General features: G+C 38.0%; 1 protein-coding gene across 1 annotated transcript in view; it reads right to left on the bottom strand.

Moving 5' to 3' along the window:
- Nucleotides 1-1,803: 1,803 nt before the first annotated feature.
- The window catches only part of LOC109937194 (platelet-derived growth factor receptor-like protein), a 25,139-nt gene continuing 8,128 nt past the window's right edge, over nt 1,804-18,814 (bottom strand). The window contains exons 3-6 of the mRNA XM_048598260.1: nt 18,594-18,748; nt 14,800-15,093; nt 10,052-10,191; nt 1,804-3,406 (exon numbers count right to left, since the gene is read on the bottom strand). Coding sequence (XP_048454217.1) covers nt 3,218-3,406; nt 10,052-10,191; nt 14,800-15,093; nt 18,594-18,748 — 778 coding nt within the window. The 3' untranslated portion in view covers nt 1,804-3,217. The remainder of the gene's footprint in view (nt 3,407-10,051; nt 10,192-14,799; nt 15,094-18,593; nt 18,749-18,814) is intronic.

An 18,814-nucleotide genomic window follows, 5' to 3' on the forward strand; every position in this document is an offset into this window, starting at 1 on the left:
GTAGAGCTGGATGAACACAGCAGGCCAAGCAGCATCACAGGAGCAGGAAGGCTGACGTTTCGAGCCTAGACCCTTCATCAGAAAGACACCTTGTTATCTCACTTTTAAAAATCATGCTCATGTTTCTGACAGAAAATGCACAGAGTGTATGAAGGGTCTAGGCCCGAAACGTCAGCCTTCCTGCTCCTGTGATGCTGCTTGGCCTGCTGTGTTCGTCCACCTCTACACCTTGTTATCTCAGATTCTCCAGCATCTGCAGTTCCTACTATCTCTGATACATTTTTAAACGTGGTTAGCTCTGTGCCATGACAAAAGTTTGCCACATGGGGGCAGATGAGCCTACAAAAGAATATGGATACAATAAATAAAGATGTTGCATGACATATATACAACAATATTTCTCTCCAATATGTGGACTTTTATAATGCCAGATTTGGTCACCCAGCAGAAAGCTACCATTTTCACTCCTTGGTCTGTGTTGAGCTTATTGATTCCGGCAGCCTCATCCTGGGAATCGAATGTCTTCACAATTTTATGATTTCAGCTCCAAATCCCAATCTTCTGGCTTTGGCTGGAAAGTTTATGTGCATGCAACTTGAAGGATCACACTGGCTAATGATCCCCACCACAATGATTGGATAATCTGCCTGTCACAATCTGCCTGGATCCCAAATTAGAAATTCATGAGACAGGTCCGAACTGTCAGTATCCAGAAGTTTTCAATAAACTCCAACATCTGTACGGAGTCAACAACAACAACAATCCGAATTTATACGGTGCCTTTGAACTAGAAAATATCCGAAGGCACTTAAAGCTTGTTCATCGGAATTGTGGATCTACAAATTCGCACGTTCAATTTTGGTGACATGTTGTCTCAGTGGTTAGCACTGCTGCCTCACAGCACCAGGGACCTGGGTTCGATTCCACCCCTGAGCGACTGTCTGTGTGGAGTTTGCACATTCTCCCCATGTCTGCATGGGTTTCCTCTGGGTGCTCCAGTTTCCTCTCACCGTCCAAAGATGTGCAGGTTAGGTGGACTAGCCATGCTAAATTATCCCATAAAAACTGAAAGAACCACAGATGCTGTAAAGCAGAAGTTGCTAGAAAAGCTCAGCAGCTCTGGCAGCATCAGTGAAGAGAAATCAGAGTTAACGTTTTGGGTCCCTTCTGAGGAAAGGTCACCAGATCCAAAATGTTAACTCTGATTTCTCTTCACAGATGCTGCCACACCTGGTCAGCTTTTCCAGGAACTTATGTTTTTGTTTCTAAATTATCCCATAGTGTCCAGAAATGTGCAGGTGAGGTGGGCTAGCCATGGTTAATGCGGCGTTATGGGAATAGGGTGGGGTCAGGGTGGGATTCTCTTCAGGGGGGGTCAGTGCACACATGATGGGCTGAATGGCCTCTTTCTGCCCTGTAGGGATTCTATGCAATTTGTAGCATTCCTAATTTCCTGATTGTTACGATTAATGGTCATAGAATAAGGAGAACTGTGAAGCTAGGAGATTAATTCAATGCCTGATTTTCAAGTGTGTTTTCCAATCCACTAAAATCTGTTTCAGGATAAATGACTGGAAAATTAAGAATGCCTCAAACAAAGCACGCTGACCTCTGATCTGCTAAATCTTACTCCTGTCAATGTGGGCTGTGTGCCAAGAGTAAACCATTCAAAGGTATACCTATTTTTTCAAAACATATCCTCTGCAGAGGAGACAAAAAGAAACAACTTCAACTTGGCAAGTTTTTTGCTATTAAGTTTAATTACAAATGTATAATATAATCTTTTACTTAGTAATGCAATTTGTTAATATCATCTACTTGGGGCTGATTTATTAATTTTAAGATCATTTACTAATATATTTTATTGAACAGAAATTAGATAATGCTGCACTACAAGCTAAGGTGGCACCAAGTTGCTTAGAATTCCTGTCAACATCCTTGACATGCTTTACAATGAAATAATTTATGGTTGCTGCATTGAGCAGAACCAAGTACTGTATGCAAACAGTAATTGCTAACAGGACAACCACTAAATCAAATCATTGGCATTTAATAACTAAGCTATTAATTATTTTACAGAGCAAAAACTATAATTATTTGATTATTTATCTAAGGCTTTTTTATATTAAACATTTTGTACTAGGAATAATGGATGTTGGCAAAATAAACTGTGATGTAAATACACAGGATAACATTCATTAGTTTTGTTTGCTATATACTGGTCTTTTAAAAAAAATCATCTAGCTGTGCTATTTAAAGGAAAACAATGGTTAGTGAAAACACAGATTGAGCTGGAGAATTGCATCTGCCAAAAAAAATCATTCCAGACACCTTATTAAATACCATGAAATAATGTGTGCATGGTAGCAGAGTTTCTTGCCAAGACCTGTGAATAGCTTCACATATTCATGCATCATTTATACACTTGTATTTTGGTTATAGGTCAGATTTCATAAAAAGTGCAATTCCAATCTTTAAATAATTCAGAAATTGAATTATCTTCTTTCCAAATTTTTCCCAAGATATTGAATTAATCACTGGATTATGCTCTTGAGGACGTGTACAGTTTAGGTTTTCTTTCCTGTGTGTTCTATCCTTGTGTCTGGATACACAGCAAAGGTTAAGTAAGTGATTGAAAGGGTTATTAGTCAAAAACATATGGAGTTTGTTTTCATTCTGTGAATTTTGAATACCAGATGTGAAATTTTAATGCTCTGTAAAGCAACGCAACATTTCAGCCAGTATCAAATATCCTGTGGCCAGGAGTCACCAGCTAGAAATTCTGATTTTATCACATACCCTCAGAGTATACCCTCCCCCTGTTTCCCATACCATACATCCAGCTCCTATTACGGAATCGGGACTAGTTTAACTGTTGTGCACCCAGAACTAGTTTGACACAGCCCACATGCAACCAAAAGATAAGGAATGCTTAATTTCTTCAGTATGGGCTGGTATTCAACCCAATGGGAAAATGTCAATATTGCACCCCCACCACGATCACCACCAGGTTTTGTTCTGTTGTTACAGGAACTAATCTGTTTCAAAGAATAAATGCTGTTAGGATTGCCTGTAATTGCAAGACTTTGGTGTAGAGTAACTTAGGGAACTCTACGAAGAAATATAAATTATGTCTCAGACATTAAAAATCATTAAAGAAGTAAGATACAAGTTGTTTTTACTGTTCTGAGGAAAATATCACACAATATGGGTTCCATTAGTAAAAATATATTTGTGTAGCCACTATAGTTTCTCCTATTAAATTTCGTGCAATACAGATGTAATCCCCTACGTCAATAGTTTCAATATCATCAATGTACAGCATACTCTTTGATAGTCTGACGGTATGTCCATTGTTCCGATCTATTAGTCTCCATTTTTCCGTGATGATCACCGGTCTTTCATCCTGTTGAAGTAATCCGAGCATTAGATTGTCCTCGATTTATGACACATCAATGCAGCAACAATAATGGATGCAATGGAAAGGAATCAATCTAAAAACACATTAGCACATCTTCAGTACCTATCTTTGAAAATCCCTAAAATTATCTTTTCTTATTTGACTTGCATTCCCCAATGCTAAGTAACATTTCACGGCTGAATAGATCTCTGCTATTGCAGCTTCTTCACTGGCTACCAAAAGTACAAGAAAGTGTGATGTGTTTGCCACAACTTGAGCGATGCCTATGTTTGTCAGACTGGCTGTTTTCTCCTGTCCGTGAAAAATCACTGCTCGCCCTTTGTTTTTTCCCTCTGATCTCATATTTAAGAACCCCCTGTGTGAGGAGCCCTGTGTGAACTGCTATCCAACTATCCTGTGGAAACAATGTTAATCACCACATCACTGCTTCATTAGAAATTTATCTTTACAATTGGATAGTTACAAAGATTTAATATACCAGAGGCACACTGAATACATATTTAAGTTCTTGTAGTGAACTGTAAAAATCAGGCAGACCTCCATATCAATCTCTCTTTTGTGCTGAATGAAATGACAACAATTGCACCTAGAAGCGAAACTCAAAGTGACTTCAGCATTCCTGATCTACGTAGATGAAAAAGTTAGTAATGTATATTTTAACAAATGATATGTTATAACCATTTCTCACTGTCAGAAGAAACTGCTGTTGAATAAATGTAAAAAGCAATGCCAAAAATGCAATGCTAACCTCTTCAGATTGGATGAGCAAAACTTATTTTTACAAATCTCACTGGTCAGTGAAGAAAGGGACTTATGTTCATCATTTTCAATTTTGTGACTTCTTTGCAGGAAACATTGCAGGGCTGTCTTAGAAAGATGGATTGCATCCATGTTTATCTAAGTTGTGTGAAGCCACACAGGGACCATAGTGGAAAATGTCAATCAGCAAGTCAGCAAAGTGAATAATGTGCTGAGGAAGGGTCACTCGATGTGAAACGTTAACTCTGATTTCTCTCCACAGATGCTGCCAGACCTGCTGAGCTTTTCCAGCAGCTAATGTTTTTGTTTCTGATTTACAGCATCCACAGTTCTTTCAGTAGAACAATGTTCTACTTTTACTTAAGCCAACAAAGTATCTTACTAACATACAAGTAAACCAACATGCTTAACCTTCACTGATGATTCGTTTCTCTTACTGCATTTGATTTATTTTGTGTGGAATTTTTAACCAAGAAGACAGAACACAGCGTAACAATGAGAGAATGTAAAGTAATCTGACAGGAAGGACAGAGGTTTCTTATAATGATGCCTGTACTATAGCCCTAATATGTACAAAGGTATCATTGCATGATGACAATACCACTTCAAGTGAAAAGTCATTAATCAGAAATGTTAATTCTGTTTCCCTCTCCACAGACCTGAGCATTTCAAGCATTTTCTGCTTATATTTCAGATTTCTGGCATTCACTGTTTTTTTCCTTCGTTATATTTGGTGACTGCTTCAGGAGGGATTCTATAAGCGGTGTTTGAAATGTTGCTAAGTATATTCTGCATCTACTCCACGATCTTAATGTTTCTATTAAATAATATTTTCCTCTTTTGTTAATTTCCTTAAATATTAAGAACTGTTCATGACATATTATTTTGGGCAAATCGAACCTGAGCGTTAACAATATATGTCAGTGATGCTGGCTTTTTAAAAATATTTTGAAAGAACCTTAAAAGAAGTTGCCAGTGAGACAGTTAATGCACTGGTTTTAATTTTCCAAAACTCAATTGACTTGGGGACAGTCCCATTGGATTTGAAGGAAGCAAACTCCTTCATTCAAAAGGGAAGAATAAAATTATAAGTTTAACATCTGTCATAGGGAAAATGTTCAAAGGTATTATTAAAGAAGTTATAGTAGGAACTTTGGATAAATTCAAGGTAATCAGGCAAAGTTATGGAAACATAGAAACATAGAAGATAGGAACAGGAGGAGGCCGTTCGGCCCTTCGAACCTGCTCCACCAATCATCACGATCATGGCCGATCGTCCAACTCAATAGCCTAATCCTGCTTTGGCCCATAACCTTTGATCCCATTCGCCCCAAGTGCTATATCTAGTCGCCTCTTGAATACGTTCAATGTTTTGCCATCAACTACTTCCTGTGGTAATGAATTCCACAGGGTCACCACTCTTTGGGTGAAGAAATGTCTCCTCATCTCCGTCCTAAATTGTCTACCCCGAATCCTCATGCTGTGACCCCTGGTTATGGACACACCCACCATCGGGAACATCCTCCCTGCATTAACCTTGTCTGGTCCTGTTAGAATTTTATAAGACTCTATGAGATACCCCCTCATTCGTCTGATCTCCAGCGAAAACAATCCTAACCTAGTCAATCTCTCCTCATATGTTAGCCCCACCATTCCTGGAATCAGCCTGGTAAATTTTCACTACACTCCTTCGAGAGCAAGGGTTTTGTGAAAGGGACATTATGTTTGACCAATCAGTTGGAGTTCTGCTGTGGATGAAGGGAATCTAAGAGACATACAAGGGGTACACATTTCCAGAAAGCATTTTATAAGGTGCTACATCAAAAGCTATTGAACAAATGAACAAATGAAAAAGTACAGCACAGGAACAGGCCCTTCGGCCCTCCAAGCCTGTGCCAACCATCATGCCCTAATTAATCTAAAACGAACCTGCCATTTTTCGATCCATATCCCTCTATTCCCTCCCTATTCATGTGCCCATCTAGGTACCTCTTAAATGTCTTCAATGTGCCTGCTTCCACCACCTCTTCAGGTAGTGCATTCCAGGCTGCTACCACTTCCCTCACACATCTCCTATCAGGTCTCCTCTCAGCTGACAACTTTCCAGTGGAAAACAAAAGCCTACAGAGTAGATGGTAGCATGTTGACTTGGATAGGTGTTTGGCTAGCTAACAGAAAAGTAGGTAGACAAAATGTGATGAATGGTGTGCTACAAGGATGAAGATATGATAACCGAATTTGTTGATGATACAAAGATAGATTGGAAAGTAAGTTGTGAAGAGGGTGTAAGGAAGATTAGAAAGATATAAATTGGCTAAGTGGGTGGACAAAGATGTGATAAAGGGAGTACAATGTCAGAAAATGTGAAGTTGTCTACTTTGGATAAAATAGTAGCATATTATTTAAATGGCAAGAGATTGCATAGCTTTGAAATACAGAGAGATCTGTGTGTCCCAGTGCATAAATCATAAAATACGAGTGTGCAGGTGTTGCAAGTAATTAGAATAGCTGATAGAGTGCTATAATTTCTTCCAAGGGGAATTGAATACAGAGTCAGGGAGGTTTGTGTCTTAGTTATACGGGACACTGGTGAGACTGCATCTGGAGTAGTGCTTACTGCATTAGCGATCTTTTTGAAGGCTGGATGTAAATATGTTGGAAGCAGTTCACAGAAGGTTTACAAGGCAGATTCTGTTACAAGGAAAGTTTAGACAGGCTAGGATTGAATCCACTGGTGTTTAGAAGAGCAAGAGCTGACTTGGTTGATGTGGTCTTGACAGGGTCGATGTGGACAGTATGTTTCGTCTTATGGGAGAATCTAGAAACAAGGCTCATTGTTTAAAAATTAGGGGTTTCTCATTTAAAGCAGAGGAGCATAGGAACAGGAGTAGGCCATTCAGCCCCTTGAGCTTGTTCTGCCATTCAATAAGATTATGACTGATCAGTGGCCTAACTCCATATGCCTGCCTTGGGCCCATATCCCTCAATACCTTTGCTTAACCAAAAATTGTCTATATCAGATATAAATTTAACAATTGACTTAGAATCATCCACCAACTGAGGAAGCGAATTCTACATCTCCACTACACTTTGAGTGTAGAGCAGCTTTCTAACTCCATGATCGTGATGAATAGCGCAGCAGGCTCGAAGGGCCAATTGGCCTCCTCCTGCTCCTCCTTTTATGTTTCTATGCTTCTGTCTATCCTGAATGGTCTGGCCTAATTCTTAGACTATATCCCCTGGTTCCAGGATCTTCATTCAATGGAAATAGTTTGTCTTTCCCTGTTAACACCCTGAAGACTTCAATTAGATCACCCATTAACCTACTAAATTCTGGAGAACAAAGGCCTAATTTGTCTAATCTCTCCTTATAATCTATACCCTGCAGTCCAAGCATCATGCTTGTAAATGTGTGTTGAACTTTCCTCAGGGCCGAAATATCCTTCCTGAGGGGTGATACCCAGATCTGTTCACAGTGCACCAAGTGCGGTTTAACTGGGGTTTTGTAGAACTGCAGCGTAACTCCTGTATCCTTATACTCCAGCCCTTTAGATGTTAAGACCAGCATGCCATTAGCCTCCTTGACTATTTTCTGCACCTGTTTGTGGCATTTTAAAGACCTATGCACCAGAACTCCCTCATCGCTAAGACCATTGAGTAAAGGAGTTGGGATGTCATGTTGAGGTTGTATAGGACGGTGGCGAGGCCACTTTTTAATACTGTGTACAGTTCTGGTTGCCCTGCTATTAGAAGGATATTATTAATTTGGAGAAGTGCAGAAAAGATTCACAAGGATGTTACTGGGACTGGAGGGTTTGAGTTATAAGGTTGGATAGGCTGGAACCTTTTTCACTGGAGCGTTGGAGGTTGAGGGGTGACCTTACTAAATCATGAGGGACATAGATCAGGTGATTAGCAAAGGTCTTTTCCCTAGGGTAGGGAACTAGAGGGCATAATTTTAAGTTGAGAGGAGAAAGATTTAAAAGGGACACAGAGAGTGGTTCATATGTGGAATGAACTGCCAGAGGAAGTAATGGATGCAGGTACAGTAACAAAATTTAAAAGACATGTGGACAGGTACATGAATAGGAAGGGTTCAAAGGGATATGGGCCAAACACAGGCAAGTGGGATTAGTTTAGTTTGAGAAATTTAGTCGGCATGGATGAGTTGGACCAAAGGATCTGTTTCCGTGCTGTATGACTCTGTGACTCAATCCACTGCATTTAACTTTGTGCTTTCTAAAACTACCCTGATGTATCCTTTCTCGATCCAAAATTGATAATTTTGTATTTGTTTATATTATAATCAGTCTGTCACAGCTTTGCCCATTCACTTAATCTATCTATGTCCTAATGTTGTTTTCTGCTGTCATCGACACTGTCCAATTCTGCCCAATTCTATGTCATTAGAAAATTTGGATATTTGACTTTTTAAATGCTATTATCCAAGTTGTTAGTGAATATTATGAGTCATTGGGTCCCAACACAGTTCACAGCAAGATACCACTAGTCACTTCCTGCCAACTGAGTACTTTCCCATTATTCCAACTCTCTGTTTCCTGCCAATCAATTTCATATCCATGTAAGTAATTTGCCCTCAATTCCATGAGTTTCCACTTTAGCTAACAGTCTCTGATGTGGGACTTCATCAAAAGCCTTCTGGAAGTCCCTATAAACAAAATGGACTTTTCTCAGTCACCCTTGTCCCCTCTTCCAAAATCTATGAGGTTTGTCAAATGTGACCTACCCTTCATGAATCCATGCTGACTCTACCTGATTAACTGAAGTTTTTCACAGTGGTCAGTTACCCTATCCTTGATTACAGGCCTCAACAATTTCTCTGCAGATGTTAGGCTAATTGGCCCGTAACTCCCTGGTTTCACTACGACACAAGAGTGGTTTCACATGAGCAAAAATCCTCCTAAAACCAGGGAACTGGTTAGGGCATCTGCAATGTGTTTTGGCATGCTTCAAGTCCATTAATTCTTTGTTTCATTGTTGATGATTTACTTGATGATTTAATCTTATTTAGACCGTGTCCCCGATCCTGTGTTAATTTCTTTAGGACTTCCGGCAAGCTATCCTCCTTTTCTGCTGTGATTACTGAAGCAAAATAATTGTTGATCATGTCTGCATGGTCAATGACAATATCTCCACTCTCAGCCTTCGGTAGGACAACAGTATTTTAACCAGCTGCTTTCTCTTCGTCAAACTATCTCTTTTTATTGTCTTTTATCGTTCCAGAGATGGGACTAAAAAAATGTCTCTCAGAAGATTGAGAATTTTCGGAAATCTTTTCCTAAAAAGGCAGAGGAAGCAGCATCGTAAAATATTTATCATGCAGAGATTGATAGATTCTTTTTAAGTAAGAGGGTGAGAGGTTATCATGGGTAGGCAGGAATGTGGATTTGAGGTTTAAATCAATCAGACATTATCTGTTTGAATGATAGAACAGATTTGCAGGGCTGAATGGCCTACTCCTAATTCATATGTTTTTACAAACTCACTGAAGACTATTAATTTTCAATATAGCTTGGAGCTCACATTATTCCAACAAAGACCTGATCCTGGTAAAATAAATATTCCACATCTATTAGAAAGTAATTTGTGTTTTCAACACATCTCAGTTCTCCACTTTCTCCAGAAATACCACAAGCATTTCAATTTAAGAGATTAATGTGTAAATATAAACTGTATAATAAAAGACAAATTATAAAGAGGCTACTTTGCTCTGACCTATCACTTTTCCTTTCTTTACATCACAGTTTAGGAACATATATGGGAACCTTGACTCCCATTCTGATGTATATACATCTACTTGATAAACAGTAAATAACATTAATTAGAAATAAAGCAAATAAAACATATTACCCACTGTCCTGGATATTTCCAAGTGAAGTCCACCGGTATATCTGGGTCTCCTACCACCGTACATGTCACATTAACCTGATCGCCACCAGCTACTGCATTTGATGAAGCTGCAATACTTGTAGATGGAGGGGCACTGGTAGCTGCACACATTTAACACAGTTCAATACTCAGTTAGTGACAAGTTACCTGAAATTATGAATCACATTTCACAAAGAAAACTGATCAATTCCTCAGTAAAGCTCTAAACACAAAATGAATGTCTTTTAAAAATATAAAGTTTCACTGTATTAAATGTAAGTAAAAATATTCACAGGTTGCACATCGCAAAACTCATTTGCACAGGAATCAAGTTCCCTTATTAACCACTTTGTTATAGAGAACTACAATTGTTTTTATTAGAAATTATTTTGAATGATTTTTTTTCTCACTTACCTTTCACCTGGAGACATTGATTCAAATTTGGATGCAATTTTAAATTTACTAGAATTTCTATAGTACTGTAGCCAATTAATTGTTTCACGTCTGAGCTTAAACAATGAATACTGGTATGATCTTCTACCATAGTGGGTGAAAGGTAGCGTCCTATTAACTCTGATATGTTTCCAAAGTACACACGTAGCATTGTGGTTCTGAACTTAGTAATCAATGAAAGGGCTTCTGCTTGCATATTTTTTCCAATTCCTAACATACAAAGCTATTTATAGTACCAATATTATAGGTTTGTTGTGTGCTTGCATTATTTTCCAATTCCTAACACACAAACAAAGCTAATTATAGTAGCCAATATTATAGGTTTGTTATTTCATAAGATTGGGTACAAAACCATTTCACCCGCTAAATTATTTTTTAAAATGTCTGTCATTATAAGTGCACATTAAGCGTCATTAAATATAAATGTAACAATACTCCAGGCACAACTTCACCACTTATTCAATTCAGTCCTGATTTCTCTGATCATAATGTAACAGAGAAGAAGCTGGTATCATTAGTTATCTGTGAATGAAAACTATGATTATTCAACCATAATGCCTCTTTGATACTGAAGTACAATAGCTTTTAAAACTTCAGATTAAGTACACGTTGCATCTGATTCAAAGGAAAAGATCCTGTGATACTTCAGAATTATTTCAGGTCTGGTTAAGAGATTGTATATCAGAGCGAGCAAACTTGTACCATATCAGATTGGCTAAATTTCATTTGTTTTGATGACGATTCAGTGTTCCGTAAAAATGTAATTTATGCATGTCTCATGCTTTAAAAGAGATGATTCTGTTTATTTGAATGGATTGACAATCTACATCATTTAAAATAAACAGTATCACAGCTTCAAATTCCTACTATTATAGCTATACCATTTATGCATGAATGGGAAATTAATATTGAAATTCAAGTCTTGGGGTGGATAATGACTCAAATTTAATGATATACAATTCAACTGGATGCATGATTTACGATGTGTTCTGTCTTCAATAGGTACTACAAAGGTTGAATCTTATCCGAGAATCACAGAGTGAACTAAACGTTTGAACAAGGAACATGAGCACGTCACTTGGCCCTTCAAGCCTGCTGCGCCATTCAATAAGGATTTTGGTTGATCTGACTTTAACCTCAATTCTACATTCTTGCATATCCCTGATAATCCTCCATCAAGTCAAGAATCTAGCTACATCTGCCTTAAAAATATTTATAGATTCTGCATCCACTGCCTTTGGGAAATGGAATTCCAAAGACCCTTAACCTTCTGAGATAAAATATATTTCTTCATCTCTGCTTTAAATGGGCATCTCGTTATTTTAAAACTATGACTCCTATTTCTAGACTCTCCAACAAGAGGAAACGTCTTTTCCATATCTACTCGTCAAGTTGTCCCAGGATCTTATTTGTTTCAATTAAGTCACCTCTGACTTTTCTAAACTCCAGCGGATACAGGCTTAGCCTGCCCAACCTCTCCTCATAAGTCAAACCCGCTCATTCCAGATATTAATCTCAGAAATTGCTTCCAATACATTAACATGCTTCTGTAAGTTTGGTGACGAGTACAGAGTACTCCAGATATGGTCTCACCAATGCCCTGTATAACTTAAGTATAACCTTCCTACTCATGCATTCAATTCCCCTTGCAATAAAACATAACATTCCATTACCTTTCCTCATTACTTGCTGTACCTGAATACTAACCTGTGATCCATGCACTAGGACACCCAGATCTCTCTGCATCTCTGAGCTCTATAACTTCTTACTATTTAGATAATATGTTTTTTTTATTCTTTCTGCCAAAAAGAACAATTTCGTACTTTACCACATTGTACTTTATTTGCCACATCTTTATTTATTCATTTAGGCTTTCCATATCCTTTTGTAGGCTCTTTATGCCTCTTCACAACAATTTAAAGCATTCAAGTAATGAATAGCAAATAGTCAACGTAGAAAAGAATACATTGCCCAGTTAAAAGGTAAACAAATCTGTAATATCTAACAACATGATGCCTGACTATTAACTGGCTCTGTAGTTATTATTGTCCAGTCAAATTGAGATGAGGTTACTGTTCCTTAATTGAACAACTCTCCTAACTGGTCAATATATCAGCATGATGACTTCAGCCGGTTTGGCATCAATTCTGAAGTTGTAGATACCAGAAGGTTCCCTGGTGATAATTTAAAGAGATGTATCAAGATTACTAATAATTTCATAAAAAGCACATCTGATGGATATTATCCTGGTTTGTCAAATAGATTAACAGTCACTGTCTCATACTTTGTATTTCTATGGAGTCAGTATTTATTGCCTGACCCTAGTTGCACTTGAGAAGGTGGTAGTAATCTACCTTCTTGAACTGCTGAAGTCCATTTGTTGTAGGTTGACCCACAATGCTGGTAGGGAAGGAATTCCCAGATTTTGACCCAGTGAAACTGAAGGAACAGCAATTAAGTTCCAAGTCAGGATGGTGAGCGGCTTGGAGAGGAACTTGCAGGTGATGGTACTCCTATCTATGTCATGTCTTTGTCCTTCTAGATGGTAGAGGTCATGGGTTTGGAAGGTGCTATCCAAAGAACCTAGGAAAAATTTTGCAGTACATCCTCTAGATGGTACACACTGCTGCTACTAAATGACAGTGCTGTATGTTTGTGGATGTAATGACAGTTAAGTGGACTGCTTAACCTGGATGGTATCAAGCTTCTTGAGGGTTTTTGCAGCTGCACCCATCCAGGCAAGTAGAGAGCATTCCATCACACTCCTGCCCTGTGTCTTGTAGATGGTGAACAGGATTTGGGTGTTACTCACTGCAGAATTCCTATCTAACCTGCTCTTTTATTTATATGCTAGTCCAGTTGAGTTTCTGGTCATGGACACATCCAGGATGTGAATACTAGGGGATTCAGTGATGGTAAAAGTGACCATAATCTGATTGAACTTTATATTCAGTTTGAGGGTGAGGGGAGTGGAACTGAGATTATCTTTTAAAACTTAAATTAGGCCAATACGAAAGCCCTAAATAAGGCCAATCTAAAGGAATTGTTAAATAAGGTTAAAGCATAATTAAATATAGATGCAGTTGCAGACATTTGAGGAGATACTTTAGAATATATAGGAGAGATACATCCCAAGTATACAAAAAATTACAAGGGACAGATCTGCCATCCGTGGTCAACTAGAAAGGCAAAAGCTACTGTCAAACTTAAAGAAAAAGGCATTTGATTGTCCAGGCAGGTGCAGGTCAGAAGTTTGAACAAATTATGTAAAAAAAAAAAAAAATCACTAAAAAAATGAAAAGGGAAGATTAGAATATGAGGTAAATTTACCTAGGAATACAAAAAAATAGCAAAAGTTTCTGTAAAACATTTAAAAATGTATAATTGTTTCAGAAGCTGTTCAGAAAAGGTTCACTTGTTTCATTCTTGGAATGAACGTGTTAACTTATGAAGAAAGGTTGAAAAATTTAAGTCTACGTCAGATGGAGTTTAGGATAATAGGAGGCTCTTATTATAACATACAAGATACTGAAGAAACTTATTAAACTGATGCAACATTGGGAACAGTAGCCAATAGAAAAATGTTTCTGTTTACGATTAGATAGGTGAGAGTGGAACCAAATAAGTCCAGGCTCACTGAAACAAACAGGGAAAAGGTGTTCAAAAATAATCATACAAATAATAATCCCAAAAGTTACAGAGACGATAAAGGAGGCCAAGATACAAGGATGGCAAAAGTAACTTTGATGAGTTAATTGACTGTATTAACTGAAGTATAATTAGTGTAAATTGTCCCTATATATCATAATCACACAAAGAGAAAAGAAAATAACATAAAAATACGAGTGTTCATTTTTAACCAGACTTGAGGTTAGTCATTTAAACTGGTTAAATTTAGTCCCTCTGTTCCAGGTACAGAGTTTCATTTCACAGAGTACAAATGGGAGAATGAGGTGTGGAAGACAGCACACCTCATTCTCTGATATTTACTCCCACTATTGGAGACATCAGTTATGAGCAGAGTCTCCAAAAGCTATCAGGCATTCTTCTGTGTCACATGGAGAAAAGCAAGTTAATTCAACATTTTCAATTTGGTTCAGGTAACAAATAGAGATCTCTTGAAACTTAAATTTGGAATCTATGACTTTTTAAACAACAAAGGAAAATATAAAATCTATAATAATTATGTTGAGATATTTAATAAAAGTCAACACACCAGCAATTACCAAAAGATGAATTAATGTTTTATCTATTTACAATAAGATATTCAATGTTACCTTCAGTGTACAAAAGAAGGTAATTGCTTGATATCTGTGGAGTTCCCTCTAGGCTTGCCATGCAGTACACAACTCCCTTCTGCTCAAGACTAGGTTTATGAATAACAAATCCTTGTTTTGCATCATAACTAAGGACTGATCCATCAACAGTAAGCTTTTGAGGGGGGATTTCTCGATGCAATGTGACATTAGCCAAAGGTGTGCTCACGCGACATGGGATCACTGAAGGTCCATCAGATCGAAGGTAGATAATATCAAAGTAATTGGTTGATGGCACAAATAATTCAGATGGATCTGGGAAAATAAATAGTAAACAGGAACAAATTGATTTGTGGGAAATGTAAAATTAATGTACCTATTATAATTGGTCTAAAACTGTCACCTGTTTAAATTGGCTATTTTTATCCCAACAGGGGAAATTTTGGGGGAATAAAAACAAAGTGGCTCTTTGTAAAGTACTGATCACAGGTCTGAACATTCTGTGCAGCAAAGGTTAGCATGTGTCAAGGCCTCAACAGGACAAGTCTGGAATAAGACAATGCAGTTCTCAGCCCAAATACTTGCAAAACTGGAAAATGAATGCGTCCCTGACTAGATGTAAAATTGAAGAACATTCACTAGACAAAATTATCATACTTACATTTTCAATTTGAAGGTGATAAAACAAAATAGTTCAGACATCTTACTGGAAGATCAATAAAAACAACAGCAAAAAGGAAGCTATAATTGAATAGGATCATTAAGGACAATATGTCAGGTAATAATAGAGAAGGTAGAAATATTCACTAAATATTTCATTTTGCTAAATACTAGCAAGATAGAACATGTTGACACGACATTGAATGGATGAAATGAGCTATGAGAGAGTACGTTTAAAATAAAAGAAGATCTTGTGTTGTACAAACTAAACAAGTTCATAAAGGATAACGCCCTTGGTCTGAATGGATTGTACTCACAAATTTTAAGATAATCTAGTTAAGGGATAGCAGAGGCATTATTACAAACAGGGCCTGGGACAGCACGGTGAAAATGGTGCTCAGCTCTGGGACACAAACAAGCTCATGGGGGGTGCTTCGTTCTCGGAATAAGTGCCATTCTTAAGTTCATATTGTGCTGCAGCAAGAGCCTAAGTTCATGTGGTCATTTAGCCTGACAACCAGGGGGCACTCTGAGTGATGTAGTCTATAATGACCTAGCCTGTCCTCTTTCTACTGTGCAGCTGCTGGCCCTCCAAAGTTCCACGTGCTGTTTTCAGTGTGTAGGTAATGTACTTGGGGCTTGCTAACAAAGCTTGGGATTACACTATGAACGGTAAGACCCTGCAAAGTACTGAAAATCAGAGAGACCATGGTATGCATATTCAAAGATCTCTGAAGGTAATAGGGGAAGTGGATAAGATGGTTCAGAAGGTAAGTGGGACATTTGCTTTTATTAATATAGAATACAGCAGCAAAGAGCTATGCTGGGACTATATAAAATGTTGGTTAGGCCATCGCAAAGCATGCAGTTCTAGTACCACATTATAAGGAGAATGTGATTGCACTAGAGAGAGTGCGGAGCAGATTTACCAGGATGCTGTCTGGGCTGGAGGGTCTGAGATTTGTGCAGGAATTAGATAGGCTAGGACTGGTTTCCTAGAAGCAGCCAAGGTTGGACAGGGACCTGATTGAAGTGTATAAGATTATGAGGAGCATTGATAGGATGGGTAGGAATGCACATTTGCATTATTGAGGAGTTAATAAGTCTTGGTTGGGGGAGGTGGTGTTGTATCAATTTAAGGTCACAGGTAGAAGGCTAGGAGAGGAGTTGAAGATAAATTCTTTCACCCAAAGGGTGGTGAGGTGTGGAGCCCACTGACTGAAAAAATGGTTGAGTCAGAAACCCTTGTAGCATTTAAACATGTATTTAAATGTTCACTTGCATTGGTATAGCCTCCAGGGCTATGGAACAAAAGCTGGAAATGGGATTGAGTGTACTGTGGACAGAGCTTTGCTGACTGACACAGACACATGGGCTGAATGGGCTGTAAATGTCTATGAGTGAAATATGAATGACTAAGTTCTGTGATTGTCTGACAAAGCCATGGTTGTAAAATATATCATACTCAACCTAACCTTTTGATGGACATTCCAAATGAACAGCATAAAAGTTAAGAAGTTTTGCTAATCCAATATAAAACAAATTAACCCCATTATGACATTAGCAAAGGAGCCTCCACTATGACTATGGTTCCTAATTCAGGGCACCCAAAGGATGTGGTTTGCGTTCAGAAACAGAAAGGGCACCTGGGCCCATTATTGGTCCCCTTGGACTTGAATACATGTATTTAATTGTTAATTTAAAATTAAATATGTTGTACTAGAAATCTAGCTGATAGTTAATGCAATCCTTATATTTAAGAAGTGGGGGATGGGGAAATGCACACAGGAGGGTATAAGTGTAATCTGTTAAACATCAGGGACAGGAAAGATAACAAAATTCTTACTACAGGAGAAAAATAGAATAACTTGTAGAAGCAGAAAATAATATAATAAAGAATAATCAGAGTGGTAGTGGAGTAAAATTCTGCAAGAACAGAGATATTGTTGAAGCTTTTGAATTACACATATCAGGACAATTGCAAAAATGCCAAATTTCAAATGATGACAGCAATTTATACCAAAGGCATAAGAGGATCTGATTGGTTGGCCAAGGAATTGCCATGAAGAAAGCAACTACAACCTTTAGGCTCACAAAGCACACGAGCAATTCAAATGATGTGTGTGGCTTGAACTTATTCTCTTTGCTGAGAGCATCTAAAAGGTGATGGTGTAGTTGGGCAAATGAAGAAATGGTGAATGGAATACTAAAGGCCAGACTGTTGGAATTTTGGCCACATAGTTGTAAGTGAATTGAGAGAGAGCTATTTTCCCCACAGGTAAACACAGAAGGAGGTAAGCTTGAGACAGGTAAGAGGCATGCAGATGGAGTGTGATATACGGAAGTGATCAGAGATGAATTTATTTGTAATTGAAATGATAGCAGCAGCACGGCTGTCTGTGATGGCTGAGTCAAAGGAGTGCTCAGAAATATTGGTTGGGGGAACTACATGAAGGGAGAGATAAAGGGAGGATAAGTGAGCAGTAAACTAAGAAAACAGCTGATGAATATGACAATCAAGTTATTAAGCAGAGGTGATTCTGGGATATAGTATTGAATCACGCAGTGAAATTTGAATTCAATAAAATCTGGAATTAGAAGCTTGTCTACTGGTGACCATGTAACCAATTTTGATTGCTGTAAAAACCCATCTTGTTCACTAATATCTTTTAAGGAAGGAAATCTGTCACCCTGAGCTGATCTGGCTTATATAGAACTCCAAACCTACAGCAATATGGTTGACTCTTAACTGCCCAGTAAAGCGGTCTAGCAATTTCTTTGCACCCATTTGCAACTAGAGATAGGCAACAAATGCTGGCCTTGCCATCAACATACGTATCTTATACAAAACAAAATCTAACACCCATTCTGCATTGAATTCTATTTAACTTTCAGGAAAAAAATCAAAGTGAAGTGGAAAATTGGGGGAGAAATTCCTTTGTGCAGTGCCATTTCAATATCATCGAAGAACAGCAGCAGGCTGTTTGGGTATCAGCCTATGCAGTTTGCTGTAAAGACCGTGTCTTTCTTATTTTCCTATATTTTTAAAGGAGAAAGATTGCTGGAGGATTGCTGCATGTTTTTAAAGCAAGGAACCTAACACTCATTGTAAATACTGTTTACATAGTGTTATGCAATGTCTGAGTATAACTTACAGACTTGCTGAAGCTGAAAGGTTGTGTAGAAATGAAGCTTTGGTTGGCTACAAATGATAGATTTTTCTATGAACTGGTGACCACTTATCAGTAATAAAGACATCTGCCTGCCAAAAATTGTGTGATTGGTTCTCAGATAGTCGAAAAACTTGAGGCTGTGAACAACATAGAAGCCTTCAGAGATAGTAGGAACTGCAGATGCTGGTGAACCCGAGACAACA

Source organism: Rhincodon typus, chromosome 1 (genome assembly GCF_021869965.1).
Source record: "Rhincodon typus isolate 14 chromosome 1, sRhiTyp1.1, whole genome shotgun sequence".
NCBI classification, from domain to species: Eukaryota; Metazoa; Chordata; class Chondrichthyes; order Orectolobiformes; family Rhincodontidae; genus Rhincodon; species Rhincodon typus.